Here is a 23,420-nt window from a genome sequence, read left to right on the forward strand (position 1 = left end):
TAATTCACATAAAACACAACCTCAACGACATTCTAAAATAGTTTGATACCCATTGACCACAAGTCAACCGTCGATCAAAGATCGACGGTAGGGTTTACAACCCTGTATAACTTGACCCGAAAGATCCGCATATCAGATTTCCAATCCGTAACTCCCAACGATCCACAATATGTTTCTAAAATAACATATTAAAATTTCATTACGATCCAACGGTCAGATCTCCGCCAATTGCCTAAAACAAGTGGCCGTGAACATTTATTTTACTAACTTACAAATCCAATTCAGGAAGATCCGTAAGTCGGATTCCCGATCCGTAAATTCCTATAATCTTTAAATATTACGTATTATAATGTATCCAATTTTGGTGACGATCCAACGGTCGAATCATCGATTCACATTTTATCAAGTAACGTATCGTAACGAATTTAGGTTCCAACTATCAACCTACGTCATTCAAATGACAAAACTGAATTCAAGACATTTGACATAGCCTAAAAATAGCATTGGCGGCCCACTGGCCACGCGCCGCCGCGGGTGGTGGTCGGCCGCTCCGACTCGCCGGAAAATTCAACTATTTCCAAAAATTCTCAAACTTCACAGAAATGAAGATCTCAGTGAGTGGAGCAACTTTCATACCTGCCATGAAGTCCAAAAGTGGACGGAAGATGGTCAATTTTTCCCACGAAGCCGGCGGGTGCCTAAAACTTCCCGACATCGATTCGTCGTCTACGGTGGTCCAACGGGGTCAAGGTTGGTTGGGTTTTGCTCCTGGGATGATGGGCTACAAAGCCCAAGTGGTGGCATCGGCCATTGCTTTGCCGATTTGCAGGAAAATCAAGAAGGGTGGCCGGAGCACCATTGATTTTCGTCAACTTTCGTGGCCTCAAACCGCCTCATACCATGGTTAATCAAGGTGGTTCTTGGGTGGGTTTTGTAGAGGGGAATGAGAGCTTCAAGATGGTGGTGGTGGCATCGAAAAACTCCACCGGAGTTGGCCGGAATCGGCCTTGGAAAGTGGGTGGTCGCGAGTGGGAAAAACCCACGGGAAAGCTGGGATATTTTTTTTTTTCCTTTTCTTTCCTTTTTCTGATTGGACTTCACCTTAAATAACCAATTTCTGATTGGGGATTTAATTTAATCAACACTAAACCTTGAATAACCAATTTCGAACGTCCGTAACTATACCGTTATAATCCAGACTCGCAAACGGCTTTCGCCTATGCGTTCACATCCACGAGTATTACGAGAATATGTTAAAAGAATAAGTCATACGTCTCTCTAGACGATGGTTAACAGAAGTCAAAGTCCTTGTTTCTAGGGCAATTTCGTAAATTCACGCTTTTTAAATAAAATAAAAACGTAAAATTTGGAACGGGTTGTCACATATTTCATGGCATATTAGAGTTTTCAAAAAACCTATAATGTAGTATTATACATGTCTTCAAAACAGGGGGGTTATTATGTTCATAAAGGAAATGATTTTTCTGATTATTAGTATTATTATAAACTTTAGTCCACTCACCTTGTCTGTTTTGCGCCCCCTCAGGGTTTAGATCCAAGGCACATGACCCCAGCGTCAGGACCCTTCTACGTAGTTATTCTCAAGTCTTCTTCGGATAGGTATTATTCCTTTGTGTACTTTCCTATAAATTCTTCCGTATGATTCTTAGTAATTGTATACTCTGAACAAGTTCCTGCACTAGTATTTTCTTCTTAAGTACGTAATTTTACTCGTAGGCATGTTTAAAAATGGCTTCGTCGCCCTCGGATGTCGGCCAACACGTGCCTATCCTGATATTTGGGGATATCGGGGTTGGGACATGTTATTTTTAAAACTCCAACGTATAATATACGTACATGCATACTTTTAACGTTTTTTTTTGTTGGACCAAAAAAAATTATTTTAACACAATTTGTCAATAATACACATAAAATTCATGTATTCTAAAAAAATAAAAATTATTTTAACACATTTGTCAATAGTACACAAAATAAAATTCATGTATTCTAAACACTTTTTTAACATTTTTTTGAGAAACAAAAATAATAATTTAAATAAATATTAAAATACAACAAAAGCTCGGGTCTTCAGATTATTTTTTAGCAAAGTTATCGAATAATACACGTACACGTATCATATTCGTTCCATGTTCAACTAATTATGCTTCCTACTATATATATAGATGATTTGTCGAACCTAATTGAACAAGCAGCAGCACTTCAGTGCGAAGAGAGAGTTTAGAAGGAAAATTATTGTGGATTAAATGATAGACAAAGGAAAAAAGTGAGTAAAATCATATGTTAGCCAATGAATAGTTCGATCCATTAGATTCTTCGAGTTGTTAAGAAAATAAACGAGAGACAAGAAAAACGTGTTTCATTACGATTAAAAGGAACAACCTGGACCAAGATAAAATTTCGGGTCTATTTCTTGGTGAACATGATCTGCCATAATCTCTTGGATCCCTTCATTTATGTGTCGGAATAAAGAGAGATTAAATTAAACTATCCAATGAATTAAATTCTTTCTACTCATAATTCTCGACTAAGTATTCTACAGACATTCTCGACTCCGATAATCTATAACTAATTTCATTCAGCATATAAGAAGAGATCTAGTCTGTGCACCTACGCGTTAACACCCACACGCACCTTCCGCTCCGGCGCCCGCCAATCTAACCAAAGGAGGGTGCTAGCTAAGCTACCAGTACAGTATCCTTCGTATCATAACTTGAGGTTTTTGAAGTAGTTCCAATCTGCCACGGTCTTATGGAAGCTGGAACAGATTGGACATCCTGCTGTGAAGAAATTGGTCGAAGAAAGAAAGGCTACGGTTGTACAACTCCAAACGGTTTTAATCCCTGCTGCTACCACCTAATCTAGCGTCTTCTTCCTGCAACCACAGACGAAGGGAAAGCTGTGTTATAATCCAGGAGTTCTCGGAAAATTGTTAGCTTTCGTTCAGAAATTTATGACCGTACTTTCAGACAATGTCAAAGGACGCTCCTCCTCTGCCTTCTCTCTTTGATCAGACCAACCTGTGAAACCACTCTCAGTTTTTGAATTTCGCCTACTCGATTCTTCACGTAACCTTTCATCGTGTATTCCTTGGTACAAGCGTTTCAATATGAAAAGTGCAGTATCATAATCCCTCCAATAGTTTCTGCACACCAAGACTCACCCATTACATGAGGAACTGATACTTGTAAATGAATACGAGGAACATTCGGGTAGCAGATAAAGGCAACAAGATCTTAATTAATATGGCCGTTCACCAATTGCCAAAAAAAAAAAAAAAAAAAAACCCAGCAAGGAAATAAACAAATATGGCTTGGGGATACACGAAAACATGCATCAACAGTATCCAGTAGTTCACTTGATAAAAAAAGAGATTAATAACAATCCCAATTGCATGTACGAGGAAACATTTGAAGTGAATACATACGTATGTGCTCCAATTGCAGCAAGATACGGATGTTGAAATGTCTTATCCTGCATGATCACCAAAGACTCATTGAGGAATCAAAGAAATGAGCTGGTACTGATGACATAAGGGAAGTAATTGTTATGTCTAACTGAGATAAAGAAAAGCAACAAAGCTACAAGGCAATCAAATGGAAGGCATATTTCTGAAAGGAAAAATCAATGAGAATCAATGGATGCACAAGAACGAGTGTGAATTCTTGTGTGTGTCTGTGTTTGTATGTCTATGTAGAGTTGTAGACTGAATGAGGTGGTGGGAATATCTACGCACTTGAAGCACATGATCAATCCGGCCTTCTTCACTTCCTGTTACTCTTTCCATCATAAGGGAACCGTATGATCTTGCTTCCTTTTCTTGGGTTGTTTCTGATTCTTCTGCTATATAACCAAAACATAAAAGCGAGATCACTACAGAAGGCCACTTTTATTAAAAGTTTATTCTTTGATGTCAATATCATTAAAAAGAGGAAGATATAGATTGAAGAAGCAAATAAATAAATAAATAAATCTGCTACCTTCTAGGCTGTCCGAGCTTCTTGATTGGCAAACTGTCAGCACTTTAACCTGTGTTCAAACATAACAGAACCTTGATTTTATAACAACTTCTAACATAGTATAGAAACCAAATCATAGATGTAAATTGAATAACACAATTTTGTAAAAAATAAAAATAAAAAAAAGGACTGATTAAACCCTAAGTCCCAATATGTTTTACTTGCAGAATCTCATATAAAGAAATCCTTATATTTTGGTCGCATGATTAATCTATTAAGAACCTATGCAAGGATGAATAGTTTTAGACTGGTGCTGGCACCTATACGTTGGCAGTTGGCACGCAACCTTGAAACTTAGTTTGTGCAAACTTATAAGTTAGCCGTACTATATTGTGTAAACTAATTTGTACAGAGAGAGAGGATTCACATATTCAAAGTCCAAAACCCTAGTTTACTGAGACTATCATAACATAAATACAATTACTATACATACGGCTGATGTATGACCATAACAGATTAGAAGTTATATCAACTTCCAGAAGTCTAACCACGCCTACCTTTACGAAGTTTAGACGATCCATTATTGTTTGAGAATGAGCAGCTAAATCTTCAGTAAATTCCTACATCACAAAGCAGTGTGCGAGTGAGAGAGAGAGAGAGAGAGAGAATGCGTGGGGAAGGGGGAAGTTAAGGTGGGCGATCCACAATCATGTACATGTTAAAAATTATTTACCTGAAATCCAATATGCAACCGCTTTCCACCTTTGTGATAGGGTATGATAACAGGTCGCTTGCCGATGTATTCTTTACATACAAGTGGTTCTATTCTGCATTTCAATATAAGAAAAGTTCTATCATGTGCTCCTAGATCAACATGTACAATTAAACAAGAGAACCCAAAATAATAAAATAAATAAGCGATAAACATAAAGTTGTTTTATGTGTATACAAGAACTTCCCGATGATATCATCAGATTTTTTTTGCACTGTCAGCTAACTAAGTAGAATATATTCAATAAAAGGTTCATGTCATGCACTGCAAACCATATCCCTAAGAAAAACGACATCTGGTACTGGTTCAACTTAAATTGGATTTCATATTAATAAATACAAACATCACAAGAGCTGGATTGTAACAGACCTATATGCAACAGGATCAAAGGGGTGAAATATATTGAATATTTGCCGACAAGCTGGCATCTCCTCACTTATGTTTTCCTCTTCCCAATATTCTTTCCCCTTTCCTGAAATGAAATGATACAGTATATTAAATCTCAGATTCAGGTCTCAAATCAAAAGCAGACAAGCATATCCGAAGCTATATCTCCTGGCAGATCTTCAATTTATTAAGTAAAGATATACAAGGGAAATAAGCCAATGCACAAAGCAACAAAACAACCTTAAACACGGGTTACCACCATCCCACCATTAGACATCATGAAAATAGCATGCACCATTTCAATCATAGAAAAAACCCCACTCAGTAGAAGCAACATAGATGTCACCAAATATCTGAATTTCTACTGTTGAGAAGTTAAAGCTGTTTGTACCGTACTTGACCAATCCCGAAACTACCAAGCACCGGTCAACTTCATACCTTCAAGGATCCACTAAGGGGTTCATACTGAGGTACCCTTGCCGAAGCACAAGAGTTTCCCTCCAATCAGGAGACCAATCACAGCATGACACATGTCAACGTCAGAATAAAGCTCATAGAGTCCCACATCTACCGTGGACAAAAGCTGGAGACTCTCCTCAACTACAAAAGAAGACCATTCTCCAACAATGAATACCTAATGTCATTATTGTACTTAAACTAGTCATTAGAACTCACTAATGATGATTACGCTTGAACCTATGTATTTGTGTAAACCCTTCACTATTAATGAGAACTCCTCTACTAAGTGATGTAGCCAAACTTAGGGTGAACCACGTACATCTTGTGTTTGCTTCCCTATCTTTATCTCTTTACATGTTTATCCTCACTAGTGACCAAGGCAACCGAGCGAAGGTCACAAACTTGACACTTTACATTGTTCCAAAGTCTTCACCGATTTTGTGCATCAACAAATGCACCAATAGGCACAGTAACAAAAATAAAATATTCTTGAAAGAAGCCCAATATAACTTGGGTAAGCAAAGCACCAACATCCTTCACAAAAAGAAATCAATAATTTGGGTAAGAAAAGCACCAACATGTAAAGCATATTAAGACATAATCATCGACCATTACCAATCCCAATACGAATATTACGAAGGGCAAGAAAAACCCCAAGGGGTGATCCAACTGCAAAGAATGTATCAACCTGAAATGTGAAGAGTTACAGTTAATGAGTGGTGAAATTCAAAATTTAAATTTTGCACATGCTACTATCAAAACGGAAGAGGGATATACAATAAAAGGACAATTTTCTTGCACCTTGAATTCAAGTTTTGTATATGTGATAGAAGGGGTATGATTCTTGGGTGAGCCATCTGGCACAACAGGCGATTCCTCAGAAATGGGTTGCTTTGCCACAGTTGCAAGAACCTCTTCATTTTCTGTTCAGATTATGTATATGAACGCTAAGAGCTCCTTTCATACACTAGAAGCAAAAATTAAATGAAAAATGAACAATAAGTAATCCAAATATCATAGAGCACCTTGATGCAACCCTGGACTATGACCTCTATCACCACATTTGGCTTCCAATTCTGCTATTTTGGATTTGAGTGCATCAATCTGGAAAATAGAGAATTCATTGAATATATGCATTGCATATAAATGGTGCCCACGAAAGGCTAGGCAGAATAACCTATCTAATTATATAATCTCACCGCTTCCCTCAGCAATTTGACTACTTTGTCTTTATTGTTCGTTTCTTTGCATACTTCTTCAACCACATCCTCAGGACCAACAACCGGGACTCCACAGTTTATGCTTTTGGTTTCATCCAACCCATCCCATTTAAGCATGTCGCTTGATTGGCAAACTGATTCATTGACAAATGTATCACCATGTGGTTGGTTCGCGTCCACAGACAATGCAACGACCTCATTAGAATCTGATGTGTTGCAACCAACAACAATCGAGGCATCTTCAGCATTTCCATCCTCATGTATCAATAGAGGTGGTTGTGCATTCATACTTCCATCATCAATTGAACCCATAATGTCATCAGTTTGATTATTTACAAAAGTGATTGCATCTCCCAAATTACTCGGAGTGTTGTATGTAGATTGATTGTCGATATCAGGAGAAGGTTCTCTGTCTCTAGCATGTTCTTTGAACATCCAATCCATTGGAAACAGGGAGGAAAATTTCTCCTGATGACAAAGGATATCATAGGAGAGGACACTTCCCAAAGAATGACCAAATATGGAAACCTATACGGATGTGAGACAAAAGCACTTTAATTTAAATCCAAACTTATATAAACAAATCATGATAACAGAATATAGTGATATGTTTTTTAACCGCATACCTTTCCATCATAACCTGGATTTCTCCGAAGAAATTTCAAATATAACCGATTTAATTGGTTGGATACCTGGTGGGAAAAAAAGTGTGCAATTAAGATGCCATTCACATCCAAAAATTCAGGCAAAAGTAATAGAAAAGTGAAACATGATATCATCCCAACAATATCTAACCACTGAAATTAAACGATCTAAGTATTACCGCGTCAATGATGTCCTGACAATAGATGGGACTCATGTAGTATAACACATCATGAACAGTTGCACTCAGCATGACACGCAAACCCTTAACACCATCTAAAGTACATTTTTCGACTGCAGTTTCACCACTTAGCTTCAAACCTTTTCTCCACTGAAATCAAAAGATCAATCAGTTAGAGTATTGAAAAACAATGAAACAAAAAAAAAAGAAAAAAAGGAAACTAAAGTGAGGATAGAATTGCATATAAAAGGCACAAACGATAAATAAGGAATAAAAATGAGAAAATGAAGAAGAAACTAAATCAGATTAGAAGTTTGAAAAGGTACCATATAAATCCAAAATGACATTAAACAGAGGCATGCAACATATCAGAACAGGTTGCAGCATATACCACAACAAATCAGCCACCTTAACTAATTTTCATTTTCAAGTATAGAAATATTGTCATATCATGGTACCAAAGAGTGATAGCCAAATTCAAATTCATGATTCTAAAATCTCCAAGATGTTTTAAAATGTACCTTCCAGGGGTGTGAGGGGACTAACAAGCTTCAATGTCAGAAGATTTTACATTATTTTATTTCAGTTTTATTTTTATTTTTTACGAAACAATTTTTATAAACAACAGAAGGATTTACAAAAAGTGGATAACGAATCCACCAACTAAGAACAAACATAAATTACTAGACCAGAGCTCTTAAATAGAACTCATTTATATAGACCAGACCGTTTATGCAGGGAGATGATTAATAAGTCATATTTAAGGAGAAGAATAATGACCATCAAATGTTCTTACTTTGGGAAACAAATATTCACTCATTTTTAAGGAGAAGAATGATGATCAACATTATGATAGACAACCGCATACAACACCATGGGTGCTCTCTTACCTCCCTGTTTATATATACTATAAAAACACAACTAGTTTCACGAGCATCACCGAAGTGGTGATTCACTTTATTTCATATAGTACGAAACAGGAGTTTTGTGATACTTAAAAAGAAATTAAGTAGAACTAAATGGGCTGAATAGCATACAAAATAGATTGCTTACCTGGCATGGGATAAAAAGAACCCTTTGGGAGTCACGTTGGTGTGAAGTAAGGTGTGTTTCAGCAAGACTTGCTGTTATACGGTGAAAACTAGCTACATCATCAACTAAATTGGAGTTCTCCAATCTTTGACCAATTCCATGAACCATGAAAACAAGGTGTCGAACAGGAACCTAATTAAATATGCAACATCAACCTTATTACTTTCCAAAAAAACCAAGAAAACTTAAATGAAATGAAAGCTTACTGCTGCAAACAGCCGGTTCTTGAAAAACAAAAATTATTGAATAAGAAACAAAGACCGCAACAGACTCAATGAAGGAGCACCCTTCTTTTTAGGCGAATTAAATTTAAAGTTCCAGTTATGCCAGTTATATATCAGAGTAACCAACCTTCACTTTCCTAGCAAAATTATTATCACACACTTGTCACCTTGAAACCAAGTATCAACCAAAGAGGATATGGTTTAACCTTAAAAAAAATATAATAGGCAAAAGGCAGGATTTATCCTAAAAGCTTGGGCCACATGATCTTCTAGTTCGTGAATGGCTCAAATTGTTCAGGGACACTATAAAGAACTTGTTACCAACTAGTGAACTAAACTATTTCCTGGCCTGACAATTTCCCTGGACGAGGATTTTGGTAGATAGCTTCAGTACCACAACCTACCCAGGATTTCACAGTAAACACAACAACAAAAAACCCTCGAATCCATAACAAGAATCCAAGTCAGGCAGGCAAGGTATCCATTCTCCCAGCTGTGTTCGTAACTATAGATCACTAAGAACTGTATGAAGACATTGGTTGGGGAAGAACACGCATATATTATTGGTACAAGTTGTATGAAGGAAAGAATATACGAAAAGAATAAGAACAAACCTAACAACAACATTATTATTTGATATGTGAAAATGCATACCTGTGAGCAATAATCATCCCTTTCCTCCTCCTTCTGCTGGCGCAATTCATCCTATAATGGAAAGTTTGTGAGAAAAATGATAAGTTTTTTGTTTTAATTTTTTTAAAACACAAAGAAGATTTTCTTTTGCTGGAAATGGTTGAAATTCTCATGTCAAAAATCAGAACTGACAAGATAAAATAAGACAACGCTGGGGTGAAGCAAACATACAGTTAAGAAACAATGGCAATTGTTCATGTGCTACCACTAGAGATTTGAATGTAACTGCCTGACCAAACGCTTACCATCAGGACATGCAATGACACATAAAACCTATTATCATGGTAGCAACTAATTTTTCCTGTTGTTTTGTTGTCTTTTCCTTTTCCTCTTGTTACCATTATTACATTTTACACCTAAAATATATAGAAAGGCTTTGGAATACTGGCTGTTTTTTATAAAAGCTGAAGATGAATGCTTCATTCTTGGAGCAAAAATACTATGATAAAATCTAGGAGCAAATACCATGTGTGCCTTGCTTAAATAGTTTCAGTAAATCTGAGAAGCAATTTTCATTTTCTGTTTAAAAGTTTTAAGGATTATCTGAAATTTTACAAATACACCAGCTACTGAATAGAATGCCAGACTTCCAACAAAATTCAGATCATACTTTTCCAACTTCAAACGTCCATTAGAATCCAAAGCATAGACGCCTTCTAATTAAGACGATATAACAGAAAAGTTCACACAGCAATAAGTGTAATTACACAAGTACCAAAAAGAAACAACAAATCTGGCATCAATTACAAAATTGCTCAAATAAATTCAAGAATTTGACTCATATAAATATCCCAAAAAGATAACACATTGAAAAAAAATATTGAAGGCAGTGTCAGAACATATCCTATCAAAGAATTTATCAGGGCCAAAATAGACACCTTGGTGGGTTTCGGAGAGTGAGATGCTGAATATCCACGCCTTAACTTCATTCCATTTCCACCTAAAGAAATGACACTGGAAAAACCAGAAGCATCTATATTTAGCCAAGCCTCCCAAGTGTTATCTTCTCCTGTGAAAAGCGCATGGAGTCCCTAAAAGTGCATCCCCAGGATGTGTTTAAGAATACAACAATAAAACAATAAAATGTCTTTTCCAAATAGCAATACACATACAGGTGTAGAGCCTTGCAATTCAACTCGAGCTGCAAAAAGTCCAGAGGGTTGAAACGTTCTCCGGTGCCAAACCTGGAGATGAAAAGTTCCAATGTATACCGAGTATACCAAATGAGATTCAGAACATGAGTCTAAAAATGGAAGAGCACATTGTACAAGGGGCAGACTGAAACAGTCTTAAAATCATTCCATAATTTTTGTATGTTTTGAACTTAAAATAATACCCTGAATCAAATTAAATTAAGGGAGTTATCACACTTTATGACACATAGAATCAGGATAAAAGTTACCAAATAGACAATGAGAAGAACATGTCATTGTTTAAATTCACCCAATTTAATACTGCGGCTAACCTGACTACGATATACAACCTCTAATTGTTCAGAAACATCTTCACGCAATGGGAGCCAATCAGCCCCTTTACGAGCAAACCAGTGACCTCTTAAGACACGCCGGTTTTCTCCATCCCAGTAAACAGGGAAAGAACGTCGCTTCACTAAATCTACCTGAAGCAATTACATGACTATGTCAACTCAATCAATCACACCTTCATCCAGAATATAGTTGGAGTCAGTTCATTTCACTCAATACACTTCAGACTAAGAAAGCAATACGTATATAATCATGCAAACAACATCATGAGAGTTTTGCTGAAAATCATACAAAACTTTCCTCGCATCAACTTAACTGGATTCATCAACAACTACTACTTAAGAGAACACCACAAAAGACTTGCCAGAGCATATAAATGAGTTGATTGGTACTGGATAGCTACATTTTCAGGTCCACAGGCATTTCTCTACTCTTTACACTGACACAGAAAACCTTGGAAATAGAAGGCTGACCTCATAAAGCCCTCCCTTAACAGGGACACCAACTCTCTCTTCTTCCACTTGATTTAACTCAACTGACCGGCCTCTTTCTAAAGAAAATGAACTCTGCCGCTGAGCCACCTTCTTACTTGAACCAGGCTGCTCTTTCGGGCCTTCGCTACATTCTGCATACTCCTTCCACCAACAAGAAAGCAAATCTTCCTCCCTCTACATACATGCAAATCCAACCCTCACGTAATAAGACTAATTCAAACACAAAAACACAAATTTTTACATAACAAACCAAACCCACCTGCAAAAACGATGCCTCGATTGCCAAAGAGTCCCTCATACCGAACCGAAAATATTCGCCTTTCCCCACCATCTCACTCTTTGGGACTGAAGCAGCCATATCTGCACAATCCCAGAAGCAGAATATTACCAATTGTGAGTCAAATGTGAATTGAGAAGTAGAAACACACACTAGAACTTGGAATTTGAATTTAGTGAGATTCGAGTTACCATTCTCCGCCAATGGAACTTTGCAAAAGTACCACCGGACATCGCTGCCGTCGGACGGGCTTCTAGTCTGAGCTAAGTACTTCTGGTGGCCCTTACACTTCCCAATCTCATATTCCAATCTCGCGATATTACTCGGCGAGTTCTTCAGCAAATCCGGAAACATTTCTTCCGCTTCCGCCACACGCTTCACCTCCGAATCCGGCATGCCCATACTCCAGTTCCTTGCCTCCCTTTTCAAATCCCCAACTCAAAAGCTCCTCCTTTTCAATTCATCCCAAAACACTAATCGCCGGCGCCGGAAACAACATCAGAAACAATGGAATTGGGCCGGGATTTTATAGTGGAACTGGGAATTTGAGAATTTGTGAGAGGAGCGCGAGGAAGTGGAATGCAAAACCCAAATGGTTGCGGGAATTGCGGATAGTGAATCTGGAAAAATCATGACCGAGAAGGAAGAGATGTGGAGGAAGGGCGAGGGAATTGTTGTTCGGAAGAAGAATGACAGCTCGGTCGGTGTTGAATGGCAGGTGGATTGCAACGTCGGCTTCGCATTCACCGTTGCAATTGGCGGTTGCGAGCCTTTTCTTTTTCTTTCTTGTACTTTTTTCATTTTTTAAATTGTTTTCTTTTGGGCGCTTCCATGACGTGATTTCGAATTTCTTCAACAACTAATACAATAAAATCAATCATCTGACAAAAAAAAAATTTTTAAAAACTTAAAAAAAAAAGTTGTTTCCCCGTCTGGCAACGAGGCCCAAGTAAAACAGAACCAAGGGCACGTGAATACATACTGTTTAATTTTGATCTAACGGCTACAAATAGGATGTTCCTTTAAAGTTATAATAATTGTAGCCGATGGATCAAAATTCAACGGTCTGTGTTGTTTGGTCAAGAGGATCCCGAGGCTTTGCCTCAGACAGGATCCAAAATAGGCCCAATAGATGTTATCCTATAAATAGAATTACTATAGTATTAAGTGACAACCCTTAACTTTATCTTTAGACCTAATTACAGATGCAAGCCTTCTCTATTTCTCTCAAATCTTCCTCCAACAAAAAGATAAGGAAGTTGTTATTCGCACACTCATTTTTACCTCTTACACACTTTTATTAGTTTTTCACCATTATTGTTCTTCAATTTATTCGGTCTGACCACAAAACAATTGATAAGAAAGTGTGAAAAATAAGATGGATGCATAGATAGCACTATCCTATTATCTGGTGCCGATTTTAGTTTGAGTGAAGCGGGTCGAACTAGACCGTACTCACCCTAAGCAATGCAGCCCACCGGCACATAGAAAAAAATTCAAAATGGCCCGTTGGCCCAATAAGGCTAACCCTAGAAATTGTTTTGGGTGGGTCACATTAAATTAACTAAGGGACCCACTCCATGTAAGCCTTTAAACCCTCTCATCACTCACACACTGTCGTGTCCGTTCAGATTAACTCCCTCCATATCTCCCACACGCTCAAAACTCCAACTCTCAACCCTAGATTCGCCAAAACCCACCGACCTAATCGAGTGCTCTATGGCGGAGGAGGAGGTTGTGGTTGCCGTGGAAAGCCCTAGGCCGTCAGATCATAAGCGGAAGCTCGAGGATTTGGAGCCTAAAGCAGCACCGGAAATAGTTGAGCTCGACTCCGACGGGCCGGATGATGCGAATGCGGAGCCTGGATGCGCTGAAGAAGTTGATGTGCCGCCTTCAGATGAATCGGAGGCGAAGAAGCCTCGTCTTGATGACAAGCCCCACGGAATAGGTATTTTTGCTTGAATTATAGGGTTTTTCCCATCCTTTTGGCTGTGAACTAGTTGCGGGTTATCTTGTTTTTAGCTTCCATGAGTATTTTTTTCGGTTTTATTTGCTAAAATCTTGTGAATGTTTTTGAAGTGATTTCCTGTAATTGTTTGAATTGATTAGCATTATGAAGTAATTCTTGATTAGAAGTACTTAAATTTGTTATAAAAGAAATATTTTTTGTGCCCTTTTTGTAAAGGATTAGGTAATTTACTAGTTCGTAAGAATTGGTTTGCATGAAAAAAATAAGGGATTTTTTTTTTTTTTTAATTTTAATGTGGCATCTTCTTTGATGGTAACAGCTAGTGAGAATGGCCACCAAGAGGAGGAGGTAGATGAGCCCGAAAAAGAGAATGAGGATCAACCAAATGTTGATAGCGGTGACCCAGAGGTCCCCCAGCCTACATCTGTGGAAGTTACTGAAGCAGTGACCGACAAGCAAAAGTCTGAAGTTAACGAACAACATAATGACATGAATGGTGAGCCGAGCGACACCCAGCAGCCTGCTGAGAATTCTGTGGCGGAAAAAGCTGAGGAACCCCCTCAAGGGGAGTCTCAACCACACTACGCAGAGGAACCACAGCAAGGTGGAGCTTACTTTGTGCAACAAGAGCAGCCTTCTGCAAATGAGATTTTGACACACAAAATGGAGGTTCCTAATAATAAGGTCTGCTGCTTACATTCATATTATGTAACTGGGAGCTCTTAGCTCCTATTGGTTCAAATTCCACCTATAACTTGTGCGGAATTAATTTGTAAATATTAGCTGGAAAGAAAAAAAAGTGGCCTAAAGTATAAATATATGTGCAGGTTGGGGTTTTAATTGGAAAGTCGGGGGATACTATACGGTACTTGCAATACAATTCTGGAGCAAAGATTCAAATCACAAGGGATTCCGATGCAGACCCATATTCTGCAACCAGGCCTGTGGAGATAATAGGAACTTTGGATAGTATAAGCAAGGCAGAGAAACTGATTAATGCCGTTATTGCAGAGGTTATGCTCTCTCTGACTCTGTCTTGTTCTGCTTTCCAAGAATCTTGTTCCTCTTATATGTTTTCACAATTGGAGATCTGTAGTTTTTTCATGCTGAATATGGTGTACTCTTTTTTTCAGGCTGATGCAGGGGGTTCTCCTTCTTTGGTTGCTAGAGGTGTTGCTACTGCACAGGCTGTTGCAGCTGCAGAACAAATTCAGATTCAAGTTCCGAATGAGAAGGTGATTGATTTTCTTCCATGTGTACATGATCTGTGCCTTTACATTCCATAATACTTTATAAAAGTCTAAAATTTTCTTCTGCTAGGTCGGTTTGATAATTGGCAGAGGTGGGGAGACCATTAAAGGTCTGCAGACCACATCAGGGGCACGCATCCAGGTAGTTGATATTGTATGCCTTGCCTTTATGCATGGGAATAGAATGTTACTCTTTTTTCTTACTGCAACGTGTCCTTACTGACCTAACCTTTTTCCTGTCATTTAGTTGATACCCCAACATCTTCCGGAGGGGGATGAATCTAAAGAAAGGACCGTCCGAGTTACTGGTGATAAGAAGCAGATTGAAGTTGCTAAAGAATTGATAAAGGAGGTTATGAATCAGGTTACTATTTGACCTAATCCTTGAAATTTTTTTTTTTTTGGATTTTTAATTTGTGATTGCCTATACAGAGGTTGTTACGTTTGTGGTGTTCTATTTTCTGTGAGCGGTATTGTGGTTGCTGCTGTAGTTTCTTCTGCATTGAACCATTGTCACTGTATGGTGGTTGATTTCTTTTGTTTCTTGTACCTGTTTCTGATCTCATACACCTGCTAGGCATGTTTTACGCTACAAATGGTTGGATACTGTGTAAAAGCATGAGCTTTATGTGTAGCATTGTGCTTTTCTATTTTAGTTCTATTTGAAGTGTGCCTGTATAATGGCTTTCCTGCTTAGTTGAAATGTGGTCAACCATATCCTATGCTCATCAAGATTTAAGATAGAGATAGTCAAGTGTTGTTATTTAGATATTGAGTAAAATGAACTGAGGTATTTGGATGTTTTGATTCTTGTCAATTGTTTTTGGAGACACCGATAAACAAGTACACTTACATAGTATGGTATGATTGGATGTCCAAGAACTGTATTTGCATGCCTGTGACAACTTTTGGTCCATTTGAGGAAAGAATTGTTACCATATTTTGCCATGGGAATGAGAGCATGACCTTTTGCTCCTAAGAGTTTGCAATATTGATGAATGAACGATGCCAACGTCGCTTAATTGCTGTTAGGAAGATCATGTATTCAATCAAAGATGCCGGTTGCCATGATTTATTTGTGTTGAAGGTGCCAATTTCGAATTGGTTGGCTTTAAAAATGCAGATTTGGCTATTGCATTTTGCATGGGGTCAGCATTGCCTAGACAACCACTATTCACTCTCATCCACCGAAGAAAGGTATCAGGCATTTAATCTCGCGATTGCAGGATGTTAATAGTTGGTAAGATTGCTTTGAGACCTGAAGTTGAAAATCCTAATTTAGTAAGACTATATTTCATTAGCCTTAGTGCTCATAAGTACTTCCAATATTCTATGCATGACACGTCCATGGAAAAAATTGATATTCCTGGTGACTTGATTCAAAAGAATTTGTATGAAACCATTAGTCAAAGTGTTTGTGTATGATGATATACTGATGTTCTCAAACTATGTGTACATGTCTTCTGATATGTATCAATGAAGGCACCGGCATTTCTTTGGCTAGGGTCAATTCTAGAATATAACAGTATCTTACATCTATTACTTGTTACCCATTTGAATCGACTTGAACTAATTCTGAAGCATGCCCCACAGATACGTTAAGCAGAATTATCATAGTCCTCAAAGGGTTGAAATCAACATGTGATGTTTCTTGCTTGATACTTTGAAATCCTGATGTGCCTGTAATTCAATGTTGTGGGTTTGCTTGAAATTCTTTGTAACATTTGAGATGATGCCTGTCAAAGTTGGAGTCATTAACATCAACTAATTTTCTTTACTGCATGTTGACTTGAGAGAACAAAAAAAAGAAAGGACAATTATTACTCGTGTAGTAGTGATAGAATTTTAGCAGCACCTGGCTATCTCTGCTATTTGAGTTTGGAAAGATCTTTGGAGGGTAAACGCAAGCATGTAAAACCAGATCTGTGACTATTGCATTAGAAATCAACTTTGCATTGTATCTTAGTAGTTTACTTTTTGACACTGAAATGATACATGGATGACTTTGCTGAAGGGGTTATAGTGGGTTTGAACTTATTAGACATTTACAGAGGCACCTGTCAACATATTCTTTTTTTTGTTTGTTTGATAAGACGGGGACTGTGATAGCCAGACAATATAGAACTACCCTGAGTATACGTTTTGTTGAACATACTTCTACAATGAATTGTTTGATGGCTTACTATTTGTTTTAGCAACCCTTTAAACTAGTTTGTTTCTATTTAGTGAACAGTTGTCTGCTATGTGTAGTCTCGGACATTATTTTCCTGTATTGTTTGTTGATTGCAATTTCACATTGTATCTTTTGCTATAGTAACTCTTGTTCCTTGTATCCATTCATCACATTCAGTCAAGATACTGCACAGGAGCCCTCAAGTTTTAAGAACGCAAGATGTGGCTAGAGCAGCAACTTCTGTATTTAGTTTCTCATTTATTTATGGATTTGTTGTTTATATGTACTAATTATTTCATTTTGTGATTTTCTTTGAATAGACTGTGAGGCCATCACCTCTCTCCAGTGGTTTTAATCATCAGGGTTATCGTCCCCATGGACCAGGTGGTCCTCAATGGGGTCCGCGAGGACCTCATCTACCTCAGCCATATTCGTATGATTATCCGCAACGAGGACCTTATCCATCCCATAATCCTCAGTACCCTCCTGCGTATGGGGGTTATCCTCAACATATGGGTCCAAGAAGTGGCTATGGTTCTGGTTGGGGGCAAAGGCCACCTTCCAGCATGTCACATGGTGGTGGTTATGATTACTATGGTGGACAAGGAGCAGATGCCCCAGTATCTGCCCAACATTCTGCTCCCGTTCCTTCTCATGCACCTGGACCATCTCCTAACCCTGCAATGGGTGCACCCTCCCAAGCAAATTACAATTATGGTCATCCGGCAACTTATTCCCAGGCTGCACCTCCTCAGCATAACTATGGGCATGGATACGAAGAACCAAAATATGATAATCATGCTCCAATGCAGTATCCCTACGGAGGACAAGCACCTTCTCAGCAATATCCACAAACTGGAGCTCATCCAGGTTATGGTCCACAGCAGACTTACAGCAAGCCACCACCTTATGGCATGCCATCACAAGCTCCAAATCCTCAGTCTTATGGCCCTCCTAGGGCTAGTCAACCTGGAGACGCGGTTTATCAGGGTTCTGCACCACCTCATTCATATGGTCCAAATGTCCCGGCTCAACAGCCATATCCATATGCATCCAGTGGACCTGCTCAGCAGACCTATCCTGCGTATGGTTCTGCACCAGCTGCTGATGGGTACAGTCAGCCACCACCCGCTTCTGGCTCGGGTTATCCACAACAAGGAGGACAACCTGTTAGTTATGGTCAGCCTGGTGCACAGCAGGCACCTGGCTATGGACAGGCAGCTCCTACTGCAGGGTACGCACAATACCCATCTTCTCAGCAAGGTTACGCTGAGCAGGCTGCTCCAAACGCAGCAGGTTATGGGTACCAGGGGTCTCAAGACCCTGGATATGGAGGAGCCTCTGCAGGAGCATATGGTGCACCAGCAGCTGCGCAGCCAGGTTATGCACAACCAGCAGCTCAACAAACTTATGATCAGTCGATCCCCCAGTCTGCCGGTTATGGAGCTGCACCACCAGCTGCATCAGCTGGTTATGGAAAGACGGTGTCCCCCCAGCCTGGTTATCCCCAGTATGACTCGAGCCAAATGTATGCTGCTGCACCTCGCTGAATATTAGACTAATCTAGTTTCGTTTTTCAGAGTTTCATGTTGTTGTTTGATGCCAGATTCATTTTCCTACCAGTTGCTAGGCCCAATCTGACTGGTTCGCCGAACATTCGCACTTACTGTGTTTTTATATCGATGTAATGCAAGCCCTACTGCTGTATTAAATTGAGAACCTTAACAAGGGAATGATATAAAACTTCTGATATATATGAATTTCTTTTGTCATTATATTTTCAGTCCTATGATTTCTCCAGCAGAGGCAGAGGGGATGATATGTTGGGGCAGCTCTTATTTATTTTTCATGTAGTTGTATAATGTGTAATCAGCTCATATTCTGCTTCTGGAGATATTGTGTCGTACAATACCCCGTTGCGGTCAGGAATTCCCCTTGCTTGGGAGCGTTTTTAGATATTGTGTCGTACAATACCCCGTTGCGGTCAGGAATTCCCCTTGCTTGGGAGCGTTTTTAGGGCTTGTTTGAGATTGCTCTTGTTGAAAGCACTGGTTCATAAGCCATTTTGATACAAGCCCGAAAACGCTTTCAAGTGTTTCTTGATGACGCATCTTGTAGGTGTATTTTCAGAAATCGTTACAAAATCAAAAGATTATTTTTAAGTGGTTGAGAATTAATTTTAGTTATTCCCGAAACAATTTCAAACGAGATAAATGCTTTTGACGTCTCCTAAATACTGATAATTATTTTATGATTGGCAGACTAATTAATCATGACCTTGTGAATGTTTTGAGGGTTTCAGGTTTTTGCAACGGATCGAAATCGACAGTCGACGCAACATGCACCGAGCCATGAAGTCTTATGGATTACATAATCACCCTAATTTAGAGAGCGACTTAAACAGTACGGATGCACCATTAGCTTTTCTTTCTTAATGGTGTGACGTCGTGTGTATAAAAACATATTTTATTAGTGCAGGATATTACAGTAATAGTGTATTTAATTAATTTTAGAAAAATATATATACTAATATAGTAAGAGAAATACTAAGGAGATTTACATAAAACTTTCTGTCATTTTATATTTTTAATATAATATTTTATAATATTAACATAAAAATTTTGTCAAAAATATAAAAAATGGATAGTTCATAAAAAATCCTACTATTGAGAATTTTTAACATTTCTCACAAGTAAATATGAGATCATGTGATGGTGGTGGGTAGAAAAGAAAAGAAAATTGGAAATAGGGCGTAGGTAGGGTTTAAATGTTTATCGATTCGAGGTGGTGGTGGGTGGGCTGTCTACCGTCTAACAAATGGCAGAGGCCTTCAGCTTTCAGCTCTCTCTCTCTCTCTCTCTCTCTCTCTCCCCCCGTCTCTCTCTAAACTATAATGTCCCTCTCTCTCTTCTCCCTCCCTCTCTATCTAAACTAAACTGTAATGTCCCTCTCTCTTCTCCCTCCCTCTCTATCTAAACTAAACTGTAATGTCCCTCTCTCTTCTCCCTCCCTCTCTCTCTAAGCCGTAATCTGCAATGCAAGCAAGAGAAAGCAAATGGGGCAAAGAAAAAGAGAGAGAGTATCTTGTTGGATACGCAACAGAAGTTGCAGAAGTGGCCTGAATCCTGAGAGCAGACTGACACGTCGCCATCTTCTTCTAACTCTTTTATTATCTTATTCCATGTCGTCACTTGACACCCTCCGGTTCCATCTCTAATTTCACATTCCTTCCTTCCTCCCTATCAAATTCCCACCAAAAAATTAAATAAAATCGAATATATAAATTCATGGCTTTATCTTGACAGACTGAGATACCATTATTTTTATTTATTTTTTGTACCACTTAATAAGAAGGAGGATATTCTTCCAAATACGAGTGGTTTTATTATTATTGTTATTCAGTCTTATTTCTTTCAAATTTATTTTGTTAATTATAGTCTCACCATTCGCAGAGTTTTAAGCTAAATTATGATTTACGTTCATGTAGTTTTGAGGGAGTTCTCTAATTTTGTTTCTTTTTAATATTTAGGCGTGTAGTTTATTAATTGTTGAAGTTAAATGACAATAGCTTACTTTGGTGAAACGTGTTTATCGTCGTAGTACTCTTTCTATCATTTTTCTTCCGATTGTATGTTTATGGTTTTATGAAGTATTTATGTTGTTCGAGAGTATCCTATGCTTTGATGTTTATATTCGTTAGATTTTGCTTATTATAACTTTAATAAGAATTTGAATCACATTATTATTAGCTCATTAGGCCAACTTCAACCCTGGACTCTAACCTATTTTTACCCTTCTATTCCCCCCCAATTGGACCCAAAACCTAAAACAAAACCAAATACCAACGAGGATTTAGCCCAAAAGCACTGATGGAGCCTAGCTGCGCACGTGAACTCGCCATAAACAAGCCCAATCTCAGCCCACCAGCACACCGCACTTTCAACACGCGATTTGACGCCTTCAGCGCTCAGCATGAGGGGCCCACTGTCAAGGCAGTTGTCGGCCACCATCACGAGCCCAACGGCTCTACTTGTAATTCGACGGTTGGTTTCTTTGGATTAAAAAAAAAAAAAATTAATCTAATTTTAAAATACATTGAATTCAACCGCTGAGATAGAATATAATCAAATGTAACGGTAAAAAAAAAAATCTAACGGCTCAAATTTAAATCCAACGGCTAAAATAATTTTAAAAAATTATTTAACTCAAAATTCACACAAGAACTCTATAAATACCTATGTATTTGTTCAAACATCCACACAAAAGAGGTTTGAATGTAATTTCTTGATGGAGGACCTCAACAAATACACTCCAGAGAGGAAGAAATTCTTACGTGCTAAGCAAAAGAAAATTTTGCGAAGGCATGCCACAAGGAATATATTTCAAGATGATGATTCATTTCAAGGCTATATCCCAAGTCCACCACCAAGTCAAGATGGTGGATATCATTATTAAGTTTATGTAGTTTATGAATTTTCGATTGTATTAAGTTTATGTGGTTTATTATTAAATCTTATATCTTGATTTTCATATTCTTCTATAGTGTTTCATGAGTTTCATGTATCGATTTAGTGATTTTTTAATGTTTATCGGAATTTAAATATTTTTAGATTAAAATGTTCATAAAATTAATTTAGGATTGTCTACATAATTTTTTTTAAGCTAATTAAAAAAATAGCTTAAATTCATTCTTTTATAACCTTGAGCTAAAATTTTAAGTTTTAGGCCAAAAGTTAAAGATGATCTTATGAGGTTAAGTCCATCTCTTTCATTTTAATGTAAATAATATCGTTTGTTTAAATAACTTCAATAAGACTATAACAGGTAAAACTTTCGAAATATTCGGTACTCTTAAGGCATTAAGAAAAATTCTCCTAATTCTATTAATTAGATAATACCAATGACAATAAAGATGAAGTCCGTGGGTATTTAGTTATTACATCACTCCCTTTTAAAATATATTTCTTCTGTAGATTCATAACTAAAAAATGTCAGCATTGCAAAAAGAAGACATTTTTAAGCAGGCAGAAAACATCATCAATTATATCAAGTGCCATAATACAAATAATTAAATATTTAAACAAATTTTAACCTTCTATATTATGATACTTGATGTACCGTGTTCACATCACACTGAAAATTATTCTGCAAAAAGGGCAAAAATAAACAACTGTCACTGCTGCACATACCACATTCATACCAAAAATACCAAAATACAATAAAATTAAAAAAAAAACATTGGGGACGACAGAGTGTACAAATAAGAGCTTTCGTTTCATTTTTTTTTTTAAGTAGTAATTACAAAATAATGGGAAAATTGATCAAAATATTCAAGGATTGAAGAGCAAATTCCCACACTTGCATTTCCAGCTCATTGGCTTATAATTCGTAATGTCATCTCCCCTGGAGTAAGCTACATTCTTGGGAGAAGTAGAGGAGCTGCCGCCATGGCTTCTCATTTTATTGCCTTGAGGAGCAACTGGAACCTGAACCGCCACGCAACGCCCGCAAGCGCTGCAAATCCGCTCGCACCTCGGCGGCGCTGATCCTATTTGACGTGCGTTGACCGCCATTCCTGCTCTATTTTCCTCTAGAACTCTCGCCGGAGCAGCCTCAGTAAGCTTGCCTGAAATTGTTCTACCACCTGAAAAATCAAAACCCATAAATTAATTAAAAAAACAAACAGAACCCATGTGAGCTTTTCTTTTTCTTTGGAAGAAAGAGGTGTTTTTTATTTATTTTTTTCAATAAATTTAAAAAAGGAGTAGAATTTACTGACCTTCAGCCATAAATATCAGATGGGTCGAGCTCGAAACCAAGAACAGGATGGAAACGCAAAGAATTCTATTTCTGTGGCAAAAGATGAAATTTTGAGAGCTGCCCATTTCTCAGAAGAGGATTGGAAAATGATTATATGAACAAGTTATAAAAAAACAAGATCAGATTTTTGCAGAGAGTGAAAGTTTCAGAATGTGAATAGTAAAAACCTTGATGGGAGGAGACAAGTGGTATGCAATTAAAATTGAAAGTTCAGAGAGAGAGGGAGAGATAGGGTGTTTCAGAATAGACATATATATATACACACACACACGTATGTGTACAGTGTATATGGTGGACGTGGAGGAC

General features: G+C 37.9%; 3 protein-coding genes across 7 annotated transcripts; 1 reads left to right on the plus strand and 2 right to left on the minus strand.

Annotated features, from left to right (window-relative positions):
* Positions 1–2,446: 2,446 nt before the first annotated feature.
* Positions 2,447–12,679, minus strand: LOC137717927 (phospholipase SGR2-like). 4 transcript variants are annotated; one of them, XM_068457435.1, is made up of 22 exons: positions 12,094–12,678; positions 11,885–11,985; positions 11,605–11,799; positions 11,131–11,265; positions 10,760–10,831; positions 10,526–10,678; positions 9,609–9,659; positions 8,692–8,862; positions 7,639–7,788; positions 7,442–7,507; positions 6,795–7,343; positions 6,621–6,699; positions 6,397–6,518; positions 6,211–6,283; positions 5,119–5,221; positions 4,711–4,804; positions 4,535–4,597; positions 3,999–4,047; positions 3,755–3,861; positions 3,446–3,492; positions 2,982–3,163; positions 2,447–2,893 (listed from the first exon to the last, which is right to left on the minus strand). In XM_068457435.1, exons 1-22 carry the CDS (start codon positions 12,302–12,304, stop codon positions 2,880–2,882), a joined length of 2,787 nt encoding a protein of 928 aa, XP_068313536.1. In that variant the 5' UTR covers positions 12,305–12,678; the 3' UTR covers positions 2,447–2,879. The 4 variants fall into 4 exon arrangements, with proteins under 4 accessions (XP_068313536.1, XP_068313534.1, XP_068313535.1 ...); XM_068457433.1 differs by having other exon boundaries at positions 11,113–11,265; XM_068457434.1 differs by having other exon boundaries at positions 3,755–3,858; positions 11,113–11,265; positions 12,094–12,677.
* An 855-nt stretch (positions 12,680–13,534) lies between these two features.
* LOC137717415 (uncharacterized) lies at positions 13,535–19,077 on the plus strand. Of its 2 annotated transcripts, none has more exons than XM_068456782.1 (7): positions 13,535–13,850; positions 14,191–14,555; positions 14,699–14,884; positions 15,005–15,106; positions 15,192–15,266; positions 15,369–15,485; positions 17,615–19,077. In XM_068456782.1, the coding sequence occupies exons 1-7, from the start codon at positions 13,622–13,624 to the stop codon at positions 18,842–18,844; spliced, it is 2,304 nt and encodes a 767-aa protein (XP_068312883.1). In that variant the 5' UTR covers positions 13,535–13,621; the 3' UTR covers positions 18,845–19,077. The 2 variants fall into 2 exon arrangements, with proteins under 2 accessions (XP_068312883.1, XP_068312884.1); XM_068456783.1 differs by having other exon boundaries at positions 15,192–15,263.
* A 3,547-nt stretch (positions 19,078–22,624) lies between these two features.
* Positions 22,625–23,382, minus strand: LOC137716903 (EPIDERMAL PATTERNING FACTOR-like protein 2). The gene is made up of 2 exons (XM_068456255.1): positions 23,074–23,382; positions 22,625–22,938 (listed from the first exon to the last, which is right to left on the minus strand). Exons 1-2 carry the CDS (start codon positions 23,177–23,179, stop codon positions 22,625–22,627), a joined length of 420 nt encoding a protein of 139 aa, XP_068312356.1. The 5' UTR covers positions 23,180–23,382.
* Positions 23,383–23,420: the final 38 nt, after the last annotated feature.

The sequence above is a fragment of the Pyrus communis genome, chromosome 15, assembly GCF_963583255.1.
Source record: "Pyrus communis chromosome 15, drPyrComm1.1, whole genome shotgun sequence".
Taxonomy (NCBI): Eukaryota; Viridiplantae; Streptophyta; class Magnoliopsida; order Rosales; family Rosaceae; genus Pyrus; species Pyrus communis.

What these genes read in the sequence shown, in the direction of transcription:
- LOC137717927 (XM_068457433.1), bottom strand. Translation starts at nt 12,304, where the DNA reads ATGGGCATGCCGGATTCGGAGGTGAAGCGTGTGGCGGAAGCGGAAGAA. An exon ending in AATTGCAAGGCTCTACACCT is followed by an intron (nt 10,679 to 10,759) that starts GTATGTGTATTG and finishes ATGCACTTTTAG; the next exon opens with GGACTCCATGCGCTTTTCAC. An exon ending in GTCAGGACATCATTGACGCG is followed by an intron (nt 7,508 to 7,638) that starts GTAATACTTAGA and finishes TTTTCCCACCAG; the next exon opens with GTATCCAACCAATTAAATCG.
- LOC137717415 (XM_068456782.1), top strand. Translation starts at nt 13,622, where the DNA reads ATGGCGGAGGAGGAGGTTGTGGTTGCCGTGGAAAGCCCTAGGCCGTCA. An exon ending in TTAATGCCGTTATTGCAGAG is followed by an intron (nt 14,885 to 15,004) that starts GTTATGCTCTCT and finishes TCTTTTTTTCAG; the next exon opens with GCTGATGCAGGGGGTTCTCC. An exon ending in TAAAGGAGGTTATGAATCAG is followed by an intron (nt 15,486 to 17,614) that starts GTTACTATTTGA and finishes TTCTTTGAATAG; the next exon opens with ACTGTGAGGCCATCACCTCT.
- LOC137716903 (XM_068456255.1), bottom strand. Translation starts at nt 23,179, where the DNA reads ATGGGCAGCTCTCAAAATTTCATCTTTTGCCACAGAAATAGAATTCTT. An exon ending in TCTGATATTTATGGCTGAAG is followed by an intron (nt 22,939 to 23,073) that starts GTCAGTAAATTC and finishes TTGATTTTTCAG; the next exon opens with GTGGTAGAACAATTTCAGGC.